Source organism: Microcebus murinus, chromosome 5 (assembly GCF_040939455.1).
Source record: "Microcebus murinus isolate Inina chromosome 5, M.murinus_Inina_mat1.0, whole genome shotgun sequence".
In the NCBI taxonomy this organism is placed as follows: domain Eukaryota; kingdom Metazoa; phylum Chordata; class Mammalia; order Primates; family Cheirogaleidae; genus Microcebus; species Microcebus murinus.
In genome coordinates, this window is record NC_134108.1 from 49,600,016 (window position 1) to 49,624,652 (window position 24,637).

General features: G+C 41.9%; 1 protein-coding gene across 1 annotated transcript in view; it reads right to left on the reverse strand.

Annotated features, from left to right (window-relative positions):
- The window catches only part of ARMC2 (armadillo repeat containing 2), a 112,696-nt gene that overhangs the window by 69,603 nt on the left and 18,456 nt on the right, over nucleotides 1-24,637 (reverse strand). Inside the window, exons 6-7 of the mRNA XM_012753232.3 lie at nucleotides 18,048-18,255; nucleotides 3,937-4,013 (exon numbers count right to left, since the gene is read on the reverse strand). Of these exons, the coding sequence (XP_012608686.1) occupies nucleotides 3,937-4,013; nucleotides 18,048-18,255 (285 nt within the window). The remainder of the gene's footprint in view (nucleotides 1-3,936; nucleotides 4,014-18,047; nucleotides 18,256-24,637) is intronic.

Genomic DNA, 24,637 nt, shown 5'->3' on the forward strand with positions numbered 1-24,637 from the left:
AGGCCTAAAAGGACTTTCTTTTCTATAGAAAATAAAATGTCCACACCTCTGTGGGGCCAGTGGCATTAATACCAAGTGATTTCCTGTGGTGTAGCAGGAAAAGCCTAGGCTTTGGGGGCTGGCAAGTCTCAGCTCCATTACTGACACATGGGGTGACTGGGGGCTAGTTTCTCATCCTTTCTGAGTCTCGGTTTCTTCATCAGCAAAACAGAAATGAGAATGTTCGCCTTCAAGGTTATGAGAATTAAAAGACATGATACAGGTAGTGCCATGCATCTAGCAATTCACAATATATATGAATTCCATTTCCCTGATTAAATCAACAGATAGGCAATCACTTCTTAAGCATCTCACAGCTGTGTGATGCTACCAAGTCATCAAGAGTTGGTGCCGCCCACGAACATGGGCTGTAGAGATAATTGCCACCACTGACCACGTGCTTTAGATGCAGCAGGCCTGTAGTTCATTTTTGTAACAACACTATGAGGAGGTCCCTAAATTTTCCCTATTTTGCAGATGAAGAAAGTGGAGCCCAGGGGTATTATCTGCCCAAGGTCATATAGCACCCCAGCCCTTGCACTTGACCTCTATGCTATTCTGTCCCCCAGCAAACTGCATTGGGGGGAAATGTAAAACATATTAGAAACTGCAGATCATGATTACAGTTCACTCAGGCAGTGTCTCAAGATCTAAAATCTAACTGGAGCTGGAGGTGGCACTGCTGTGCAGAGGCATCCCTGAGCAATACAAGAGACATACTCCTCAGCCGGCCCCTTCTCTGAAGTCCGCCCCGTAGGCCCCTCATCTGGCACTCTGTACCAGGTCAGGAAGTCCCTGCCCTCTCAGGTGGACCTCGTATAAATTGAATGTCCACACAGTGGGCGCCTGGACCCTAAAAATATCACATGAAGAGTTTGAAATCATAGTGGCAATCAGAAGTTGAGAGAGAGGAGAGAGGGAGGAAGGGAGAGAGAGAGAGAAAAGAGCAAAGAGAGGAGCAAAAGGGTATTTGCCTTGTGTATTTTCAGGTTGTTTTAACTAAACAAAGGACCAGTTGACCAGGAAGGCCTGTATTACTCTTGATGAGAAAAAAATATGCAACACATATTAAATGTGTGTGTGTATATAGTATATATATGTATTTAGTAAATATATATATATTAACATTTTCTTAACATAGTTAAAATGAAACTCTCTGCAATGAGAAATCCAATAAAGTCCCTTCTCAATTATATGTATAAATATCAGAGAATTTCATGGAAACACATAATGGCATGTATTAAAAAAATTCTTTGAATTCAGAGATGTCTGAAATGAATCCTTAAGCCACTGAATGAGAAATTCTCCAAGCACACAGTGCTGACGTCACCCAGGAGAAGCAGGGAAGGAAGCCGCACAATTTACCTAGCCCACCCAACACACAGGCCTTCTCCACACACTGTGTACTAGAAACGGCCACTCCCAGATACAGCAAGTCTAGGCTTGCCATTTATCAATCCTTCCGAATATCGTCAATGACCAACACACACTGGGCATCCAAGAGCACTCAAGCAGCAAAAGTAAATAGAAAGGGGTTGCCAACAGAGCTGTAATTAAACATTACGGTGCTGTAAATAGTCTTAATAGCAAGGTTTCAGATACTCTATCTAACCCATTAATAAGACTTCACCATGAAATACTAAGTTGAATTGCCTTTAGAACAAAAATCAGTCTACACAGTACAGATTCACAATCCCTTATCCAAAACCTTTGGGGCCAGATGTGGTTTGGGATTCAAAAATGTGTGGATTTTAGAAAGGCAAGATGGTGTACACATAGCATATGACATATCACCCCAGTAGGGGCTTCTGGGGCAACACTCTGTAGCAAAATACATGAATGTTCACACTACTGAAACAAAGATACAATTGCGTTCCCATCATCTCTGGTCACTTATTGCCACTAAATGAGTTTGAAAACTATTTTAACTTCTAGGGCTTTGGGGATTTTGGAACTGCAGATAAAGGTTTGTAAACTACCATCTCAACCTTTCAGATCATTAATTTTATGAGCCTGCCTTAACTTTGATAAATTCTGGATATGGATTCTAAAAGTAAACATGAATATTCAATAGTATATAAAACACAGTTGCTCATATTCCCAGATAACTAACCTATTCAAAGTCCAAAGTATATGAATAAAATCAACATTTATCAAGGCAAGTGAAAAACCAGAAAATAAGCCAGACAAATAATTTAATCAATACATATTTATGACATGCTTAAATTTACTACAAATATAGACTTAAGTCTAGTAAGTCCAAGTCAGCATTTTTTACCTTCTAATGAAATATGCTCTTTAATACAGAAGCTCTATGAAAAACCATGGTGATCAACCTGTTTCTCAGGACAAACAAAAGCAATAACATGTTTACCCCAGAAAGAGTTAGGGGTAAACCAGAAATCACAGAACAGTTTATTTAACTCTCATAGGCACTTCTGAATGCACGTCTAAGATGTGTTTCTTCTTGAAACACAAGTTAGCCAGACACTGTGGTATAAGCGTTTCCTTCCAACCCTCCCCCATGAATCCCTAAGTGCCTGGTTCTGTCTGGCTGCAACATTTTTCCCTCTTCACCCTCCTTGGACCTTCCCCTACCTCCATTCTATACACTATCCCTGATTTACTATAGAAACTGAAGCATAGGCTCATGTTATTGCTTTTTAAGATACATACACACACACACAAATAGTTGGTCATTAGGCTTGGGCAACAACCTACTATTTTAGAAAGCACTTTCATCTAGGTTCACAGTTTGCTAAATGCGAAAATAATCATTCAACAGGAAATCAGGTAAGTTGAGCAAAAGTTTCAGCATGTTTTTGAAGATTTTGCTGTCTCAGTGGGTATCGTTGTTAACCACAGCTTTCAGTTGTGGACACAAAAACCTGACACAATGTTTGGATTGGCTGATATTTTTAGCACGCACATTTTAAACCCTTAGCAACAATGCTGACTCGGAAATAAGTATATCTAAGATTTTCCTGAATACTAAAGAAATTCCCACTGGCCACAAAAGTCATTTTCATATTAAAAAGAAATTAGTTTTGAAGAGAACTTTTTAACCAATATTAGTTTGGTGTCATAACATTTCACATGTACAAAAAATATGAATATAACAAACACCTGTGTACCCCAAACAAGTTTAGTTAAATATTAACATTTTGCCAATTTTTATCCTTCACTTTATTTTAAAGAAATAAAATATTACGGATAGAGCTGAAGGTCTCTTTGTGCCTCCCCATCCATTCCCCTCCTTTCTCCCTTTCTAGTGATGACCACCATTCTAAATCCGGTGGTTACTGTTGGCACACTTGACTTTACATGATCAGTACATAGATCTGTATCCATAAACAATATATATCATTGCTTTTGCAACTTATTTTTTTCATCTAATATTATGTTTGTACTCATTTTACTCATTGTTATAAATGTACATTTCATTTTTCTAACTACTTATATTCTATTGCATGAATATATTTTGTATCATTTCTAGCCTGTGGTTTATATGGTTATATATGGTCTCAGTTAAACAGTTTAAAGTCCCAAAGGACTGTCTTATAGTTAATATAGTTTCCTTTAAGCGAGCAGTGGTTTTTGAGCTCAAGTTTTGAACCCAAGAACTATGTTAATGTCAAATTTTACAACTTCCAAATGCTTTTACAAAACAATTTCTGTAAAATCATTGTCATCTATAATGTTTGAGGCATCAGAGCTGGGTAATGATAAGAATGGTAAGAATCTTGTGAAAATAATAAATACTTATGAAAATAAAAATTTATCTGTGACAAAGTTCCTAGAGTTTTCGAACAGTGAGTTAACACCAGACATCTTCAGGGTAAGCATTTTTCCCCCGAATGGAGACACCACGGATGAAGGAGTGTGAGGACTTCTCACCTGCATTGGTTTGCAGCCTGCTCAAGTCTGAGCTGCTGGGGCACGATAAGGTCCTGCCACGCCTCTTCCCCTGGTCCCTAGGAGGAAGAGGAGTACACAAAACACTCAGTATAAACACTAAAGCATTTCTCTTTTTGTAAATGACCAGAGTCTGTTACATACAATTTCTGAAGAAACCACAGAGAATTGTTTATAAGACGGAGTTTGATGCTCTATCTCCTGTTTTAATCAACCTCTGATTTCAAACTAAGATTTATCTTTTTGTTGTTGTTGTTGTTGTTGTTGTTGTTGACACAGAGTCTCACTCTGTTCCCCGGGCTAGAGTGCCATGGCGTCAGGCTAGCTCACAGCAACCTCAAACTCGTGGGCTCAGACGATCCTCCTGCCTCAGCCTCCCAGGTAGCTGGGACTACAGGCATGCGCTACCATGTCCGGCTACATTTTTCTGTATATTTTTAGTTGGCCAATTAATTTCTTTCTATTTGTAGTAGAGATGGGGTCTCGCCCTTGCTCAGGCTGGTTTCAAACTCCTGACCTTGAGTGATCCTCCCACCTCGGTCTCCCATAGTGCTAGGGATTTATCTTCTTAAAACAGGTCATATTTCCCTAACAATATGAAATATAGTTACTAGAAAGAACAAAAAAATCCAGTTTACTTTGCAAATCGAAAATAAATTGATTAAGGATATATACCACAAGAGGTCACTATTACAACAAGAAAGAACTCTGGTATGCTGGAATCACAAAAGCCAAGCCTTGGGTAGCTAGGAGATCCCTCTCTCTCTCAGGAAACTATGTCCCAAACTGGCCAGATGTGCCAAGGTCACAGGGTAAGGTCAGATCTGGAACCCAGGTCTCACAATTTACAAATTCACCGCTCTTTCCACTACATCACAGTGTGCCCTGTTTCCATTTTGAAAATTAATTACATTAATAGTATCTGGAAATGTTTTCTTCTTACAAATATTCTACATGTTAAAAAATTGGAGGTAAATTCAGACAGTCCCCAGATGACAAATATTTTGTATTCCAGATGAAAGACTGGTGGCTGGCCAACAGCAGGACTGTATGTTCAGGGTTTTTTTAAGTTATATTTAACGTAGAGACAATGTGTCTGAAAGATACAACTTCTCTTTAGCTAGAGCTGATACTTCAGAGTACTTATTTTTAAATATCTGCACAAAATTCCAAGGTAAAAATAAAAAAAAAAACACTGAGAGAATAAGAGTACAACTCTTACCACAAAATTTATTTTGGGCCACCAAATATAATATTTTCTCCCCAAATCACAAAGGCTCCATATGCATGTGGCCACAGACACTGTGAACATCGTACCTGTGGCCACTGCTCCTTCTGCCTGTGCGGTGAGATCTCCAGGGACCATGCAGTGCTGCTCCTGGCCCCCGCCTTTACGGCTGCCCCGAGGATTAGCTTCCCCCGATGTCACTTTTTTCCATAAACATGTCCCTTTTTTTTAACACTTCGTTTTATTATAAAGTAAGGAAAAAAAATCAAGCTACTTTCTCCAAAACCATCTAATTAACACTCAGAAACCACTGTTTTGTTTTTGTACACAATGAAAACACAGATCTGGAAACAAGATATCCCTAACCAATCAAAAATGAATATGGAACAGGGTCCTTTCAAAGAAGGAAGAAATAAAGGAAATTAACCCTATGAAAAAGTAAAATACCAAAAGTTTGACAGCGTGTGAGGCCAAGGAAGTTCCCATATTTATCACTCCGAGAAATAATGAGAAAGTTTGAGAACAACAGAGGCAAGGCCTTCCTTTTAATATACACACCTGTCCTAAACAACTACTGAAATCAAGCAAGATAGTTTTCAACTAATGGCCTTCCAAAGTCACTGGTCCACTCTCCCTGAGGTCATGACCAGTGATGAGGTTGCCTCTATAAATTTGCCTTTGTGTATCCTCACTTCTAAAAAAAAGAGAGAGAGAGAGAGAGAAAATCTCACCAGTGCTAGGTCCCATGAGTTCTCAAGAAGAGCACAGGACTGGGATTAGCTGCTGTTTTATGTGACTATCACGGTGTGGTAGTCTTGAGCCCAAGCTGCCCAGGTTCAGATCCTAGGTCTCATTTTTGTCAGGTTTGTAGCCTTGGACAAGTTACTTGGCCTTGGTTTCCTCATTTTATTTTATTTTATTTATTTATTTTTTTTTTTTGAGACAGAGTCTCACTTTGTTGCCCAGGCTAGAGTGAGTGCCGTGGCGTCAGCCTAGCTCACAGCAACCTCAAACTCCTGGGCTCGAGTGATCCTTCTGCCTCAGCCTCCCGAGTAGCTGGGACTACAGGCATGCGCCACTATGCCCGGCTAATTTTTTATATATATATATATCAGTTGGCCAATTAATTTCTTTCTGTTTATAGTAGAGACGGGGTCTCGCTCTTGCTCAGGCTGGTTTTGAACTCCTGACCTTGAGCAATCCGCCCGCCTCGGCCTCCCAAGAGCTAGGATTACAGGCGTGAGCCACAGCGCCCGGCCGGTTTCCTCATGTTAAATGGAGGGCAACAGGAATTTGAGGTTGCAGTGAGTTATGATGATGTCATTACACTCTAACCAGGGTGACAGACCAAGACCCTGTCTCGAAAGAAAGGAAAGGAAAAGAAAAGAAAAGAAGAAAAGGAAAAGAAAAGAAGAAAAGAAAAGGAAAAGAAAAGAAAAGAAAAGAAAAGAAAAGAAAAGAAAAGAAAAGAAAAGAAAAGAAAAGAAAAGAAAAGAAAAGAAAAATCAAGGGCAATGCCTCTGACTGATATATTGGAATAATTTAATAAATTGTCAATAATTATTTTTCTCTTTCCTTCTGAGTCAAGTCTGGTGTGAGTGTTATTGAGCTAAAGAACGTAAGTGACACTGCCCTGATGAAGCTTAAAATCTACTTAGAGGAACTAAGGAACTATTTTTTAAAATGGAAAAGTCTAATAACATCACTAATAAAGTGCTAGAATGTGAAATTCAGCAAGTTGTAACAATTCAAGGATGCCAAGAAGGAAGTGATTAGTGAGTGGGAGAAGCAGACCACAAAGTGGGCCTTAAAAGAACAAAAGTGGAACCAGCAAATGACAAGACTTTCCAAAGAGGAGCAGCATGAGTGAAGGTCCAGAAGGGAATCAGAAGCCTGAAGCTCAGGGCAGCGAATAAGTGCACAGGGCCAGCAAGATAGGCACAGAGAGTTTCTGCTGGGAAGGATGGGACCAGCTGCCCAAAACTTTGGGTTGAGTAAATGAACCCAATTTGAAAGGCAGTAATAACTGTCATAGGTTCTTATACAAGGAAGTGATGGGATTTCGAGTTACACCATGACAAGAGCATTTAGGAGACTTGGAGCAAGGTAACAAGGACTAATCTTCTTAGGGTGACAGTGGGACTAGAGAAGAAGGAAAAAAAATTTAAGAGATCATATAAATGAAAGGTTGATGGGATTTGGTGGTTGATTTCAGGCAGAGGAGAGAACAGAACGTAGACCTGGAGCAATAGGAAGATAGGATTGCCATCAATAGAAATGGAGAGGTTTGGGAGTAAAACATCTTGAGGGATAAAGCAAGTCTGGGTTTTTCCATGCTGAATTTCCGATGAAAAATGGTGCATCTGCCAAGGAGATGGGGACATCAGGAAAAGGGCTCTCTGTAAAGATCAGAGTCATCCATAGAGACCAGAGTCATCAGAAGAGTGGCTCAAAGACTAGACACTTGGGAAAGGGCCTTGTTGGATACTCATGGGTCAAGGACAGAAAGCGGAAAAGGAGTCCAAAGAAAGATGCAAGATAAGATATCCCCTCATGCAGTCCAAGCATGTTTAGAAAGAAGGCACGGTTAACAGGTCCCAGAAGACGAGAACTGAGGAAGAACTCTCCAGTGTGGCCAGGGTGTGCCTAGGGGGGTTTCCATGCAGCAGTACACCTGGAGCCCCACAGGAAGAGTGAATGGGAAAGACAGGCATCAAGAAAAGAAAATCCCTCCACCGCTAAAGAAGAGGAAGAATAGATGGCCTTAATATATACTCAAAGAAATCTGTCTCCCTGTAATTTCTACTCATTGGTCTTGGTTCTACTAATTGAAATCACATGAACAAATCTTTATCCTTTGTCCTCTTGACAATCCTTCAAATATTCAAAGATATTGCATTCACCACTTAAAGTCCTCCTATTTAAATCTCATGGTTCTACCATTTATCACTGCGTGACACTGGATAAATTCCTTAACCTAAGCTATAGTTTCCTTATCTGTATATGAAAGGGTGGTAAATAATAGTGTCCCCCAACATAAGATTAACGTGAGGATTAAATGACATAATGTGAAATTGCTTAGCACAGATTCAGGCACATAGTAAGTACTAAATAAATGTTTAATATTGTTGCTGTTATCATCACTGATGTCATTAACAAGCTCCTCCAGTCCCTCCACTGTTCTCACAAGACACAGCTTCACATCTCTGCCAGCCTATTTAGTTACTTTGAGTATCTGTTTGTCCGGATCCCTTTTAAAGTCTAGAACCCAGCACTAAGCCAAAGGAAGAGCCTGAGAAGCAAGGAGATATTCTAATGAAGGCAGCCTAGCATGACATTAGCAGTTTTGGGTCACATCAGAGTGGTGGGCAACTCTTATCTTTCCTACGTGTGCAGCTAAGGCAGACCTTCCCCATCCACGTTGGATCTTTACTCATTAAATTCCACAGTGCTGTATTTGGTAAAGAGTTCCTGCCTATCAGATGTTTGGGGATTTTTTTGTGTGTTTATGAGACAGATTCTCTCTCTGTTACCCCTGGGTAGAGTATATCTGCACAGAGTGCAATGGTGTCATCATAGCTCACAGCAAACTCAAACTTCTGGCTGAAGAGATCCTCCTGCCTCAGCTTCCCAAGTAGCTGGGAATACAGGGGCATGCCACAATGCCCGGATAATTATTTTTCTATTTTTAGCAGAGATGGGGTCTCGCTCTTGCTCGTGCTGGTCTCGAATTCCTGACCTCAAGCGATCCTCCCGCCTCAGCGTCCCAGAGTATTAGGATTACAGGCATGAGCCACCGTGCCTGGCAGATGTTTTTGGATCTTGATTCAGTCATCCAGCATAATTCTTCTCAGCTTCCTGTTCCATGTTATTAAAGACCATAATTAATTTTTTGACATTGTTTTTTGATGTACCAAAAAAATAAAACAATTTCAGAAGTTATTCCTTAAAGCTTTTCTGTGAAATTCTTCTTAGAGGCAGAACAGCATCATTTTATTCATTAGGATATCCTAATCTACAAGTAACAAAAATCTAATTTTAACTGACTTAAATAACACATGGACTTTATTGGTTGATATCACCGAAAAGCAGACAGGTAGGGTGGATTTTAGGCTTGGTGCGATCAGGCCTTTGGCTCCATCTTTCTGCAATTCCCTCAGCTCTGCCCTTCCCTCAGTTCCAACCGTAATCAGGTTGGAGTCCCAAGGAAAGCAAAATGGGTCCAGCATTCCCAGGCCTCTCATCTGTAGCTCATGTGTGTCAGAGCAAAAGCAAAGTCTTCTTGTCCCAGTCACGGAGGAGAGCCCTACAATACACTCTGAACAAGCAGAACAAGCTCTGTAGCCAAGGCCTTGCCATACACAGAGTGAGTTACTACTGCTCATCCACGAATCAATCATGTTGGCAACATCTGGACCGTATTGTATTCCAAAGAAATAAAAATATATTTCTTTAAAAATATTATAACATTCAGATTTTGCTACATTTCTGACAGTTCTTCCAATTATTATGAAGAAGTCAGCCAATTTTTTCTTCAAGGGCCAGATAATACATATTTCAACTTTGTGGGCCAAGTGGGAAAATCAAGGCTATTATGTAGATACTTTTGTAACCATTTAAAATGTAATGATTTTTAATTGTATAAACCATTCTTAGTTCAAGAGCTGTAAAAACAAAACAAAACAGGTGGCTGGCCAGATTTGGTTCCTAGGCTATAGTTTGTTGACTCCTGATTTAGAACAGTAACTAAAAAAATATTAAAAAGTAGATTAAATAGAAGGATATGGACTTTAAAAAAAAAACAGTAAGTTTATTTTCATTTTGGGAAAAATTACATGTAAGGAAATTTTAAAGGATGTTATGAATAAAAGAAAATGGGCCAGGTACAGTGGACCATGCCTATAATTCTAGCACTTTGGGAGCCTGAGATGGAAGGATCACTTGAAGCCAGAAGTTTGAGGCCAATCTGAGCAACATAGTGAGATCCCAACTCTCAAAAAATTAGCTGGGCATGGTGGTGTATACCTGTACTCCCACCTACTCAAGAGGCTGAGGCAAGAGGATTGAGCCAGGAGTTTGAGGTTGCAGTGAGCTGTCATCGTGCCACTGCACTCCAGCCTGGGTACACAGTGAGACTCAGTCTCAAAAAAAAAGAAAGAGAAAGAGAAAGAAAGAAAGAAAATTTATCAAGTCTTGAACTAGACTTATCTTTGTCATAAGAAAAAGACAGCTCATTTTTAGAACTAGATTCAAGTTATGTAGAGTCAAGGTAGGTAGTAAATATTTTAGGCTTTGTGTCCACACAGCCTCTGTCATAAGCACTCAACTCTGCTGCTGTAGTGTGGAAGCAGACATAGACAACAAGGAATGAGTGTGGCTGTGTTCCAATAAAACTTTATTTACAAAAACAGGTAACAGGCTAGATTCAGCCCCCTGCCCTTGGTTTCTTGACCCCTGCTTTACAGTGTCTTAGCTACTCTGACTGCAATTGGAGAATGCCCACAGTGGGGTGGGTGGGGAGGGGTGGTTTCTTCACTGTGTCTTCACAGCCTGAAGGACCTATATACAGTTTCCAAACAGATTAAAGCTTTTTCTTAATTACTAACCTTAAAAATAGAATTCTACTACAACAGTTATACACAAACACAATGAAATTAAAAGATATGACTTTAAAGGGATGTTTATAAGATCAATATTTTAAGAAAATCCTCCAAGGTACCTATAGTGTTGGGTTATGGCTCAAGATTAAAATTTAAAAATACACACACACACACACACACGCATCCACACACATCTTGGTGGTGCCCCCTTATTTAAACAATGGACCCACCTGCCTGGGAGTGGGATTAAAGGCCACCCCTCACATGTCCCTAACTGCCTTCCAGGTACACTGCTCAGCTCTATGGCTCACAGCCCCAGGATACCTCCTGCCACCATCGAGTCACATCCAACCTTTGGCTTACACTGCTCCTTTAGCTAAGAACACAATGCTCCGTCTCTAATGAATATCAGCCTTCAAAAGGCACCCCCAAATCCTACTCACTTCAGGGTACCTTCCCTGACCTTCAAGTCAGCATTAGGTGCTCTGACCTCTAAACTCTCAGGATGCCTTCCTCCAGGTCCTCTTCCATTCCTCCAGCATTAGAGTTCATCACTGAACAGTGCTTCTAAACCTGCGTGTGCATTCAAAGCACCTGGAGGTCTTACAAAAATGCAGATCTAATTCAGCAGGTCCAGGGCCTGAGATCCTGCAATTCTAACAAGCTCTCCGGGGCCTCTGATGATAATGATGCTGCTGCGCCAGGGACCACACGTGAGCAGCAAGGCCCGAGAGGTCTGTGAGCCCCTAGTAGACAGGGTCCACTTCTCTGCCTCCCAATGCCTCGGCAACGTAGGACACCGCTTACCCCAGACGTGTTTATGGAACGGACACTGTTGAGCAAGGTGGGCTTCTACAAAATCATTCTGGCCTATGCTCGTCTTTTCCAAATGAAAAGTTCCTCAAACATGTTATCCTTAATTTCTTAAAAGAATAATGACTTCACTTTTTTTGAAAAAATGATATATTTATTATTATTTTTTAAGGCCAGGCAATATAAGAAAGTACAAAGAAAATTTTTAAAAATCATCCCAGACCCACCACCCAGAAATAAACATCATTAATACGTCATAAACATCATTCCAGACATATTTCTGCATATATTCAGTTGAAAAGATAGAAGAATGAAAGAACAGAAAGGTGAGAGAGAAGGCAGATAATCAGATACATATAAATGTAATCATACTATACATACTATTTTAGTGAAAAAGCATTAAGTATAAATTGTGCTTGAATTTAACAGAGAAACAGAAATTGAGGTGAAACTGAAGGAATTGCAGAACTTCAGATGAATAGGTCTTCACAAGAGTTATTAGTTTCTAAAAGATCTCTCTAAAGTTAAGAAAAAAATAATGGAAAACATTAGGATGCTGAAATTATTATCTTTAAACTATATATTTCCATTTCAGATTGTAGCTACTGACAGACCCATTTTGTATTATGAAAGTGAAGAAATTAGTATTCACAATTCCTTCCAAGTACTGCTTTTTGCATTTTTATTACTACTACATTGTCAAGGTTTCTGTTCCATACCATTATTTTTAGATTTGCTTAGTTTTAATTCAATATGAAAACAAAATAAATACTGTACTCACCATGAATACTTTTACCATAGCTTCTTCATTTCTAAGTTTTGAATTCTGATTCATCGTCTTGTTGTCTAAGAGTTTTCTGGAAAGTACATGAGTAGTATATTCCCTAAGTTCATTTGTATTTGAAAGTGTCTATCTGTTGCCTTTTTACTGAAGGAGTACTGGTCTGGCAATACAATTCTTGAGTTATCCCTCCTAATACTTAGGACTTCATAGACATTACTCACTGTCTTCTGGCACTGAGTGATGTTTTAAGGAAACCTGGGGCTTAGCCAGGCATGGTGGCTCACACTTGGGATCCCAGCATTTTGGGAGCCTAAGGCAGGAGGATCGTTTGAGGCCAGGAATTTGAGACCAGCCTGAGCAACATAGTGAGATCCTGTCTCTATATAAAATATTTTAAAAAGAAATAAAGAAAACACAGGGCCAGCCTACCTTTTCTCCTTTTATATGACTTGTTTATTCAGTCTGGATGGCCACAGGAGATGTTCTTCCATTCGCCCACCAAATCATCAATTAATAATAAAGCATATACTAGGTCTTGGGTAGTGTTCCAGTGCCCAGCACTGCTGGAAATGTCTCAGTATAGATTAATCCATATCAAATTTTGCTGGGTCACCACATGTCCATTTGAACTTCAGATTTAAATATTTTTCCAGAAAGTTGTCTTTTATTACGTGTTAATATTTTTTTTCTGTTCTGATCTCTTCCATTCCCCATGGGTTGTTGTGAACATTAAATTACTTACTATTTGTAAATCACTTACAAGAGTGCCTGGCGCTCAATTCAAAGTAAGATAGTGCTAGAAGGGGAATTGGAGGAGGAGGAGGAGGAGGAGGAAGAGGAGAAGGATTGTCTTCTTCAGAAATACAAATTTTATCCTTTCTTACCTATCTCAATCTCTCTAATCATTTTTATAGCTTTATTCTTATTTCTTTATGATTTCCTATAGCCTGACCACCATGTCTCATTGTATTTTCAGCTATTTTAATTCTAATTTTTAATTTCTAATGTGGCTTTCTTATCCATGTTTATATGTCTTTCTTGCATTTCTTTTTTAAGTACTGCAAGCTCATCTCCTTACATCAGCTTATAATCACTAATTTAAATTCTTACAACCCAAAGAAGAGCTCTTTTTTCCCTTTTTTTTAAAAAAAGAAAGTGATCACATTATCTATAATTTCTACATGTTCCTGGATAGAAATACCTTTTGTGATCTAATTCCTTCATCTGTCTTTTGTTATGTTCTTTACATATCTGAGTTCTAGTGCCATGTTAGTTTTTATCCTAATACATTTTAAATATTATTTATCATTCTTATCCTAATATCTATTTAAAGATTTAAATAGAGCCATTTATTTGTTAAAGCTGAATATGATCCATACAGGGAGAGAACTGGTGTACCCTGTAGCTTTAAACATTAGTTTTCTAGAATGTTCAATCACCAAATCCATTATTTTTGTTGACTTGGGACTTGTGTATTCCCTAGATTGTGTGGAGCAGGGTGCTATGACTCCCAGGAAGGCCCTTTTACATAATAGGCTCGTAAAGTTCTAATCTATCAAACCCCCTCCCCAAAATCACGCACACAAACTACCTGGATCACAGGTAATGAGGAGAGTGTCTCCCTCAGCTCCATCCTCCCCTCGCTTCATGATCTGGATTCCTGAACAAAGTCCTGGATTCCAGGGCATCTGCACTTCTCCCGTGGCCTGCCCACATCCTTAGATCTCATCTCTTTAGTTAAAGATTACTGGGTACAACTTTCTGAACTAAGAGGCTCATTTTTAGTGAAATCTGTTTCTTGCTCAAGGTCTGAGGAAGTATACGTCTACTATCAAATTACCCTTCGTTTTCATCTAGATTTCTTAAGGTCTGGAAGGTTAAATGGATACTTTTGATTGCAATGTTCCAAGTAACAAAAACCTAATCTGAAATACCATAAACTGTCTCTGTTTTTAAAAAAAAAAAAGGAAGAGAGGGAAGGAGGGAAAGAAAAAGAAAAGAAGGAACAAAGAAGAAAGAAAAAGGAACATACCAGTTCACAAAACAGAGCAGTCTACAATGTAGACAATGTGGCTTCAGGCACAGCTGGATCTAGGGGTTTATAGATCGTCCTTGAGCTTGATCCCTACCTCCATTCCTTGGCTCTGCTTGTTTATATACCATTTCCCTCTCAGAGTCTCTTTCCACAAGGCAGTGAAAGGGTCACTGTCAGCTCTAAGACCATATCATCTTTACAGTTTGTGAAAATGGAGAAACAGGATTTTCCCCAAAGGCCTCGGTGAAAGTCCCAGGGAGGAATTCAACTGGCCTGGCTTGGATCATGTGTACATCTCTAAACCAACAAGCTGTAGCTGGGGCTTGGAGAACTCTGATTAGCCAGCCCTGGGCCTCATAACTACCCCCAGGATAGGAGGTAGGGAAGACAGGGTCAGCTCTCCTCCAGAAGTGAACTGGGCAGGATTTATCATACAATGCAAGAGGGCTTGTTCTTCGCAGGGAAGTTTGCCAGGCAAACGTAACACTGAGGACCATGGTGCAGTGTAAAGTTTGCTTCATGTTTTGTAGTTCTGGCTTGGAACCATTTTTTTTTCCTGTTTCATTGATGACACTTCTCTGTTTTTCATTCTTTGCTGGTTTTACTGGGTTTCTGCAGAATGCCTTTGCATCTTTAACCAGAAGCCACCTTTTCTTATTTTTGATTCCAACAAAACTAAGAACACTTGACAGTTTACAAATAAGGCTTTCAAGCCTTGGTGATCATTCCACAACTCACAGTGAGGGCTAGGAGGAGATGGGAGTGAAAGAGCAGAGTTATTTCCATTCTACAGGTTAGAAACCTGGGCCCTTGAAAGTGTTGAGACTTGTCAAATACAGCTAAATCAAATGACAGAAAGAACCGAATCTAAATCCAGAGATTCTGGCTCTCAGAGAAGGGTTCCTGACTCTCCATAACAATTGACTGTTCTTGGGCTTTCTTCCTAAAGATCACATTTCCAAACCATCAGTATGAACAACATTTACACAGAAAGCCTCAGGAGGTTCCTCAGCAGCTATATAAAGGGGTTCACGAGATAGGGCCACTGGCTGGCTGGATGAATGGAGACGTACACACGCATATCTTGCTCAAGGTCTGAGGAGCTGTGTTGCTTTCAATCCATAAGGTAATACAAAGTAAGAGAGAATGAAGTGTTGCTTAGGAGCAGGTCTGCCAAACCTTACATAAGTCCCTAAATGGACACATGGAGATTGTCGAATCTGGCACACGGTTTGAGGATGACAGTTCCCTAAGTGCTTGAGAGTGTGTTCTCTTTTGTAAAGTTCAATAGTCCCCCAACACCTTGGTTGCAATCAGACCTTGATTAGTAACTCCTTTTTCCATCATAACCGGTATAAACTCCGTCCATCTCATGTCCAAATCATCCATATTTTAAATTAAGCGTGTATAAATCACCGCAGTTACACTGAAACACACTGTTCCTTTCTCTCCCCAGCTGGAGAAGCCCTCGGCACAAAGGTGGCCTCTGTCACACTGGACGGGGCTGTAAGGACCCCGCGCTGGGAGTATGTCCCCGCCAGCTCTGTGCCCTTTCCACGGTCTGATCACGCTCCTCCTCCACCCCTTGTCATCTCCCTTCCCTCCCTTCTCCTGCCAGCCCAGCTCACGGACCAGAGTCTTCATTTTCCACTTTACAGTTTAATGATGAAAAATGTTAATGGAGGGTAGGGCTCTGGCATCAAACTGGGAATACTCCAGTGCATAGCAAAGATCATTTCTTGGAATTGTGTACTTAAATGTTTACAAGAAACAATTATCAAGTGTCCCAGACTGATTCATAAATGTAATTAATGAAAGAATTGCTAAGAGTTTCCATTTTCTGGTTTGTTTTAATCCTACTATATAAACTTTTTTTTTTTTTTTTGGGCACCACTCCAACAGAACTCCATCCAAAAATTAGAGGAGGTAAAGATTCATAAAGCAAAAATGTTATTGAGAGTTAAACTTGCCAGCGTGTATTGCAAACCCAACTCAGACACAATCCTTATATGATGCAAAAGCCATCCTAACAAAACAAAAAGAAAATAATTAGTGCTGCTGCCGACGCCTCGTAATTTTGGACAGTCAGGAAGAAGTGCTAATTGATCTGTCCTTTGCTGTGGGATAAAGTATGTAACTGAAAGTGCCCCTGCTGTCCCAGATGGAGGAAGACATAATGAACTCTGGCTTGCCAGATTACTCTGCCACATCTGAAGGTTTGCAAAGATAAACAAACAAATTAAACAGCTCTTGTCTGGGTTTTCTAGTCAGCTTTCATTACTGTAAGGATGGATGCAGCAAGATAAATGTTTCCTTTTTACTTCGGTACTGAAAGGAACACAAGTTTTCCTGCTGCCTTTTATGTTTAAGCTCTGAGGTCCACAGCCTATTCTTATTCACCAACTGGAAAAGATTTGTCTGCAATGGTCAGTTTGATGTTTTCTGCTCAACTCCCAAAGTCCCAATTTGAAGTCATTCTCTTCCACTTAAGGAGACGTTGCATTTTTCCTTTAATTTAAAAAATGTTCTGAATGCAAAGCGACATTACAAGGACTACTAGGTTGCCTAATATAAATTCCGTGTGTGTGACACTCTTCAGGCTGTGTCAGCAGACAAGGTCGGTTCGGCTAAACTAACAAGCTGCCAAGCAGCCACTTGGGGGAAGTTTTAGGCACGCTACATGTGTACAAGCTAGAGCCAGATGCAAAACCTAAAAAGAGTGCAACGAGTACTTGGTCTTAAAATGGCCTGTGGAATTTAATCTTGTTAAACAAATTCAAACTGGGCAGTTATCCATGATGACCCAATGGAAAGTCCTGGAAAAAAATATCTTTAACTGAGTGACCCTGTCCAGTCCAAGACCTTTTGCCTATCTTAGCATCATTACTGGCAGGGACTGGAAAATAGAGCCTGCTCTCCGCTTTTTGCCCCCATTCTTGCCTCCAATTACATATGGCTTCTTTAGCAAAACACCACAGTAAGAATTCACATGGCCCATCCAGTGAACCACACAGAGAAACCTCTATAAATCTTTAATATGGTGGGAAAACTGCTTCTCAAGGAAGTGCTATCTTGGGACATGGTATGAAATAAAGTTAATTCCCGATCATTCATTTATGAGGGGTCATTGGAGGAATCGTGTAGATAACTGAAATCCACAGACTCTCCCGTTTTAACCACTAGTTTGCAAAATAAATATTTAATCCAAATTTCTACTGGAGAATAAAATAAGTGTTTGATCATGTGGAGTTAACAACAGTGTACTAACCCAGAGGGAGATAATAAGAGATTCCAGGCCAGGCAAGAATCCCAAATAATACACAAACAGAATGGTCAGTCGTCACTCAAGGGCTGGCTAGAACAGTCCAGCTGAACCTTATTCTGACAGTCCTATTGAAGCAGCATTTTTGGCAGTTATGAATCAAATTTTCCTGATGATTCAATAAGGAATGATGTAAAATCAACTCCATTCAGCCATGAGAAAAAAAAAATCTCTCCTATTTTTGCACCTTTAACTTAAAATTTTGCTTGTATAAAAGAGAAAAAGCAAATCAGTCATCTAAGTAAGATATAGAACAAACTGGTAAATGATATTGTTATCCTGACCGGAAATTAAATAAAAGGAATACTGACCCTCCACTTCTGAGATGAGATGGTACAGAGGTTGTTCCTTTGAACGTTTCTTGCTCCTGAATTTCACTGAAGCCTCCATCATAGGTTAGCTGAAGTGGGTGACTCTTTAAGCGGCCAATGGCATTTGATTCTGTTAAATAAACCCCATTTATTTTCATCACGGAGTCCCCCATCATAACTGTTTCTTTGGATTTCACTGTCTTCTTTGCTGCAATAATGAAGAAAATGTTTGGTCAAAGCATTTCTTACCTGTCAATGTTACTTTTCAATCTAACAATTTATATGATTTAAAAGTCACACATTGCTTAAAATCAACTCTGGAATTTTACGGCCAAAGCCTCTCTGAGCGTATACAAGACATCACCACTATTTTAGGTTTGGCACCATCAAGCCATCGGCAGATGAAAAACGAATGGGATCTTATCTCCATTAGCTTAGAGTCTGCTTGAAGGTAAACACTTGACTTTAGGCTTATGAACTACCTCGTCCATATAAGTATTTCTGTGTCCTATAACAAGAATTCTTCCTCCTGAATTTGATCATCTTAGTAATTTTTCATTCAAAAAATATTTATTGAATGCCAGTGTCAGGCACTGTCCTAGGCACAGACACTTGCACTGGTGTCAAAACAAAGATCCTTGATCCCATGGGGTGTACATCCTAACAGGTATAAGTAGATAGTAAGCAACGTGCCATAACAAATAAGGTACATGATACATTATAAGATAGTAAGTGCTTCGGAAAAAGCAAAAGCAGGAAAGTAGAGAAGGGTGAAGGGGACTGGGAATGGGGGCAGGTAGCAACTTTAAATAGGGCGGGCACAGTGAGGCAGGGAGGGCAAACCCTCAGTGGAGGTGAGGCATTGAGCCATCAGATGAAGAGGGACAGTATTTCGAGTAGAGAGACCAGCTGGTGTAGAGGCCCTATGGCAGGAGTGTGCCTGGGGTGCTCAGGAAAGAGCAGGACTGGGGGGTGGGGAGGGGAGGGTGTAGGGGGCCGTGGAGGTTGCCGTAGAGGGGGGCCGTGTAGGGGGCCGTAGAGTTGCAAGAAGACATCCTGCCTCTGAACTGAAACGTGTATCGTGTTTACCAGTGCGACCCTTAGACATATAATACAACACTTTACCGGCAAATTGACATTAGGAATAGCTTAGCATCTTATGCTGCTACTGGACTCTAGCCTGGGAGAAAACATTTTGTCAAAGGAGAAGAGGGAGTAAATCTCCCATAGTAGAGTGTGGGGAGTGAGCTTTAAGTTTTTCCAAATGACTCAAGGTTTCCCTTTCTGCCTGTATTTAAAAACCAACAAACCAATAAAAACTAGCAATAACAAAACCACCTATTCTACCCCCTGACAAAGCCCCTGCTTTCAAAACACCAAATTTTAAAACTGAAAAGAACCTTAGCGATTGGCTATTCTAACCTTCATTTTTCAGATGAGAAGATTGAGAATGGTATTTTGTGAGGTCTAAGGTCACAGGGAGAGCCAGGACTATGAGGGTGGAAGAGTGCAAGCTTTCGATTCCATCAGTCTTGGGGCCAAGCACAGGCTCCCCGAGCATCTGCTGTGCATGTGGGCAGGTAGCTCAACTCTCCTCTCACCTCCTTGCATGCTCCCCAGCTCTTGGGGCGTGGTGAGAATTAAATGATGTGGTCAGGTAAGGTGACTTACATGGTGTTAGCATTCGTAAAACCTAGAAGTTACTGTCATTCTTATTATTGGAACCCAGGACTCCTTACCATAGGAGGGCTCTCTCCATAGCACCATGCCACCTGAAATGACTTTACCACTGAATGACACAGCACACACTCTGTTTTAGATTACAAAGCACTTTTATAGCCTATTGCTTCCTTTAGGATTTCTTTCTTTCATTCATTCACTCCGTAAATGTCGATCAAGCATCCACTACTATGCTCCAGGTGCTGTTCCCTGTGCAGGTGAACAACAAGTCGCAGCCATCATAGAGCTTATAGAGGGAAACATAATCACACTTGTAGGTGGAGGAGCTGCACCCCTCTGTCTTCACAATCCACTGGAATGAGCTTGTTAGAGCTAAAACGACGAGCTGCCCTGGGGCTCACTCTGACTCCTGATGGATGGCGTCCGTTAAACTGAGTGCATGTGACGATGCTCAGTGTCTCCCTGGCAAATATTTGCAGCACATTGTACTAATTTGGTAGTGGATCATGGGTAAACTTTAAAAGGAGACAGCTACTGGCAGCATTGCCACACCATTCAGTATCCCAGCTATTTCTTTGACACCTGCTACATACCACACTCTGTTCTAGGACCTTGGGCCACAAACAGAGAAAACCATTTTTCTTACTGAAGTTGCTAGTCTAGTAGGGGAGACAAAGAGGCAGAAGTGTAAAGAGATAAATGCAGCCCAGTGTGGCCCCAGCGAGGCAGTGAGGGGACACAGACAGTGGAGAAGCCCTGAGGGCTGGAGTTGGTCAAGGAAGTGGAGCCTGAGTAGCACTCTGACGGGTTAACAGGAGGCAAACAGTCTGAAGAAAAAAGAATGAAAGTCTGGAGTCAAAGCCAGGCTCATGTGTGCACAGCTTGCACTGTCAGGCAGGGGCCCACTTCTAGAAGGGCCCGTACTTGGTTTAGTGCCCTGCTGTGGCCATCTTGAAATTTTTAATAATTTTTGAACAAAGAGCCCTGCATTTTCATTTTTGCACTGGGCCCAGCAAATATACAGTAGGTGCTGCCCGCGGCTTGAAACAGCAGAATGGGTGTGGTGACACGAGGGGTTCCGCACTGCGGTGCACCCACTCTTGGGGGCAGGTAAAGCAATGGTGACAGCAGGGCCTGGAGCGCCAGGCTGGGGCGGGGCCACACTGGAGCTGTGCACCTAACGAGACTGGGACTCCTTCTGCTAGCCCAGAGCTCAGCAAACCACAGCCCCACCAAACCTGGCCCGCCTCTCCTTTCTGTACAGCCTGCAAACTAACAATGGTTTTTATATTTTGAAATGGCTGGGGGAAAAAATCAAAAGAAGAAGAATATTTTGTGACAAGTGAAAATTATATGAAATTCAAATCTTAGTGGCTGTAAATCATCTGATGCTGCGGCCATGCTACGATGGCAGTGTTGAATGGGATGGACAGAGACAGACCCCATGGACCACAGGTCTAAAATATTTACTTACTATCTGGCCCTTTACAGAGAAAGTTTACAGAAGGTTGCCAACTTCTGTAGTAGGTTAGTGTTTCCCAACCTGTGCTCCCAAAAGAGACTCCACAGTCAGGTGGGTTTCTGAAGTGCTGTGCTGAATTAAAATTAAGCAGGTTTCTTTACCAGATGGCTTTGCCAACCCTTTAATATGCTCATGTGCACAGACACCGTATTAAGAGGGTGAGAAGTAGGCAGTGCTTCTCTGACTTATTTGAATAGTGAATGCTTTGCAAAAGCTATCAACATTTTGCCCAAAGTGTTCCCTGCAATTCCCCGGAACTCAGTTTGGCAAACATTGTTGTAGGCACAGGGCCTCTGAAGGGTTTTCAGCAAGGAGATTGTGCAATCTGATTTTTTAAAATAGAAAGGTCCTGCTGTCACCCAGGCAGGAGTGCAGTGGCATGATCATAGCTCCCTGCAGTCTCAAACCCCTGGGCTCAATTGATCTTCCCACCTCAGCCTCCTGAGCAGCTAGGACTACAGATGTACCCCACCATGCCAGGCTAATTTTTCTTCCTTTTTTTAGAGATGGGGGGGTCTCACTAGCGGGTCTCGAACTCCTGGCCTCAAGCCATCTTCCCACATCAGCCTCCCAAAGTTCTGGGATTACAGGTGTGAGATACCACACCCGGCCCACTCTGATTTGTATTTGCTTCCTGACCTCTTGTGCTTTATAGGACACACATAAAATGATCATATCTCATGGTCCCCTGGGATAAAGAGGTCAGGCCACTGCTTACAGCCATGTTTGGTTGGGAACTGACTGCTCTGTGAGCTGAGGGCCATTGTGGACCCATCTACAGCCCATCACAGCGCCTCAATGAGCTCAGGGCAGGCCTAAGAGGAGCCAGGCAGGGAGGAGGCGAGGGCCATGAAGGCCGTGTGGCAGAGGGGGACAGGAGAATGCAGGCTCAGGAGAGATTTAGGAAGCTGTGGGGGCTCAGGGATTGGTGAGAAGGTGGTGACTGCTCTGAGGTCTCTGCCTGGCTTGAATCACTGGGGAGGCGATCGCAGAAGTGCCACCCCCAGCCAAAACCCCTATCTGAACACAAAGCAGTGGAACGGCTGGCCCTGTGGAGACAACTCACGTCTTTTCCGCTTTCATCCTCTCAAACCAGGAATTCCAAACCTGACCATCCTCTGGCCCTGCCTGTGGGTTAGTGCCAGCTACAAACCATGTCACACCAAGTGAAGGGACATCCTCTCTCTCCAGGCACAGTTGCCTCTCCAGCCTCAGTTCCCCAACAGAGGCTAACTTTTCTAAACGATAGAGAGACTCCGAAATGAAACCCAGGGAGCTCCTATTAAAACGGCAGTGATTCTAAGGCAGGAAGGCTCAAATAGTTTTATAATTGGGCTACACGTATTTTCAAAACGACAATGAGTTTTTGCTGCCATTGTTTCCTGAGTGCTGGCACAGCCCTCAGGGATGATCCGAATGGTGAAGTGGGGCAACTGCACACAGTGGGTGAAAGACCTACAGCAAAGACATGCTTCAGTGCATCTTGGAGGTGTGAAGCTGCCCCCAGTGCTGGGAAATGACAGTCGTAGAGAACAGCTCCCAGAGCATGCAAAGAAGGGCCATGTGGCCTGGGGGGGGGGGGAGCCAACCCATCAGAGAGGCACTGAGGAGGACAGCGGGCAAAACCCTCATCTCCATAGTCATCTTCACATCAACAATGGCTTGGCCAGTGGCAAGGTTTCCAATGTGAGATCCCAGGAGTTAAATATAGCAAACAAACAACATTCAAGCTCAGAAGCAAGAACACAGAATAAACAGATGAGACAGCCTCACACCAGTCCTGCCACCCTGTTCATAAGAAGTGCCCTTGGCTCCAGATCCCAGCCCCTCTTGTCTTGGCAAGCAGTTTGCCCTGCAATTACCAATCCCCTCTGCTCTACCTAGTCTGACATGAGATCCAGTGGTGGAACTTCTGAAAAGTTCCTCAGATTATTCTAATGCACAGCTGCAGTTGAGAACCGCTGTTGAAGGAAAAACATACATCATGCTGTCTCTCCCAGACTTAAACCTGCCCTAGCCTTTCACTGCAAATGGGACACAGCCGGTCCCTTTCCCATGCTCCGAGGGCCTGCGAGCTCTCTGGCCTCAGCTCTCTCCACTCCCCCTTGGTCATCCACCTTCCAGCCACCTGGCCTCAGGTCCTCCATACTGGAGCAAGCACGCTGTCATCTCGGGCCTTTGAACTTGCTTTTCCTTCAGCGTGGACACTTCGATCCACAGGTTTTTACATGGCTGTCCCCTTTTCATTATTTACATTTCAACTCAGATGTCACCTCCTCAATGATACCTTTCAGAGCCACCTGAGCTAAAGCAGATTACCCCTGCCATAGACACTTTCTATCCCATTATCTTGTTTATCTTCTTTAGAGCATTCATCAGAATGCAAATTATCTGATGTATTTGTTCTCCTGTTATTGTCTGTCTCCCTTCCCCGGACTGTAAGCTGAGGGCAGGACTGGTAGCCTAGAATGATGACTGGCACATAGTAGGGGCTCAATAGATACCAGATGGACTGACTGTATTAGAAGAGAAACCAACTGGCACATTAAGGTAAATCAAGCCGCCTAATGATATACTTAGTCATGGCATCACGGTGTGACACACACACCCTGTGCTTCCTCGGTCTTTTTTTCTCCTCGGCTCTACCGCTTCATCTACATCAGGGATCAGACAGGCAAATAAGTGACACGAGCTGGGGAGTCCTGGTGAACTGCAGATTACACCCTGAGCTGCAGGGTAGGCACGACCCAGCTCCGATCATTCCCCATCGGAGCTACATGGAATGGGGACCCAGGGCTGCCAGAGGTTCTGATTTTTCACAAGAAGTCATAAATCTGGATTCTTCCATGAGAGTCTTCTACTTTTTAAATGTTGGAAGCTAATCAAAAGAAAATGCTTGTGGCCTGGCATAGTGGCTCACGCCTCTAATCCTAGCACCTTGGGAGGCTAGGGCAGGAGGATCACTTAAGGCCAGGAGTTCGAGACCAGCCTGAGCAAGACTGAGACTCCATCTCTACTAAAAATAGAAAAATTAGCTGGGCATAGTGGCATGTGCTTGTAGTCCCAGCTACTCAGAAGGCTGAGGCAGGAGGATCGCTTGAGCCCAGGCATTTGAGGTTGCAGTGAGCTATGATGACATCACTGCCCTCATGACTGGGCAACAGAGCAAGACCCTGTCTCAAAAAACAAACAAACAAAAACAGAAGAAAAGAGAAAGAAAAAACAAAAATGATTATATGTCAGGCAAGTATGATGCTCAGGTTGAGACTTGTAATCTTTGGGATCTCTCCCAGACTGTCTCTGTCTCTAACTATAAACCTATCTATCTCTCTTCATCAATCCTTGTTGACTAAGGGAGGGCCAGTTCTATCACCTTCTGGTAAAGTAG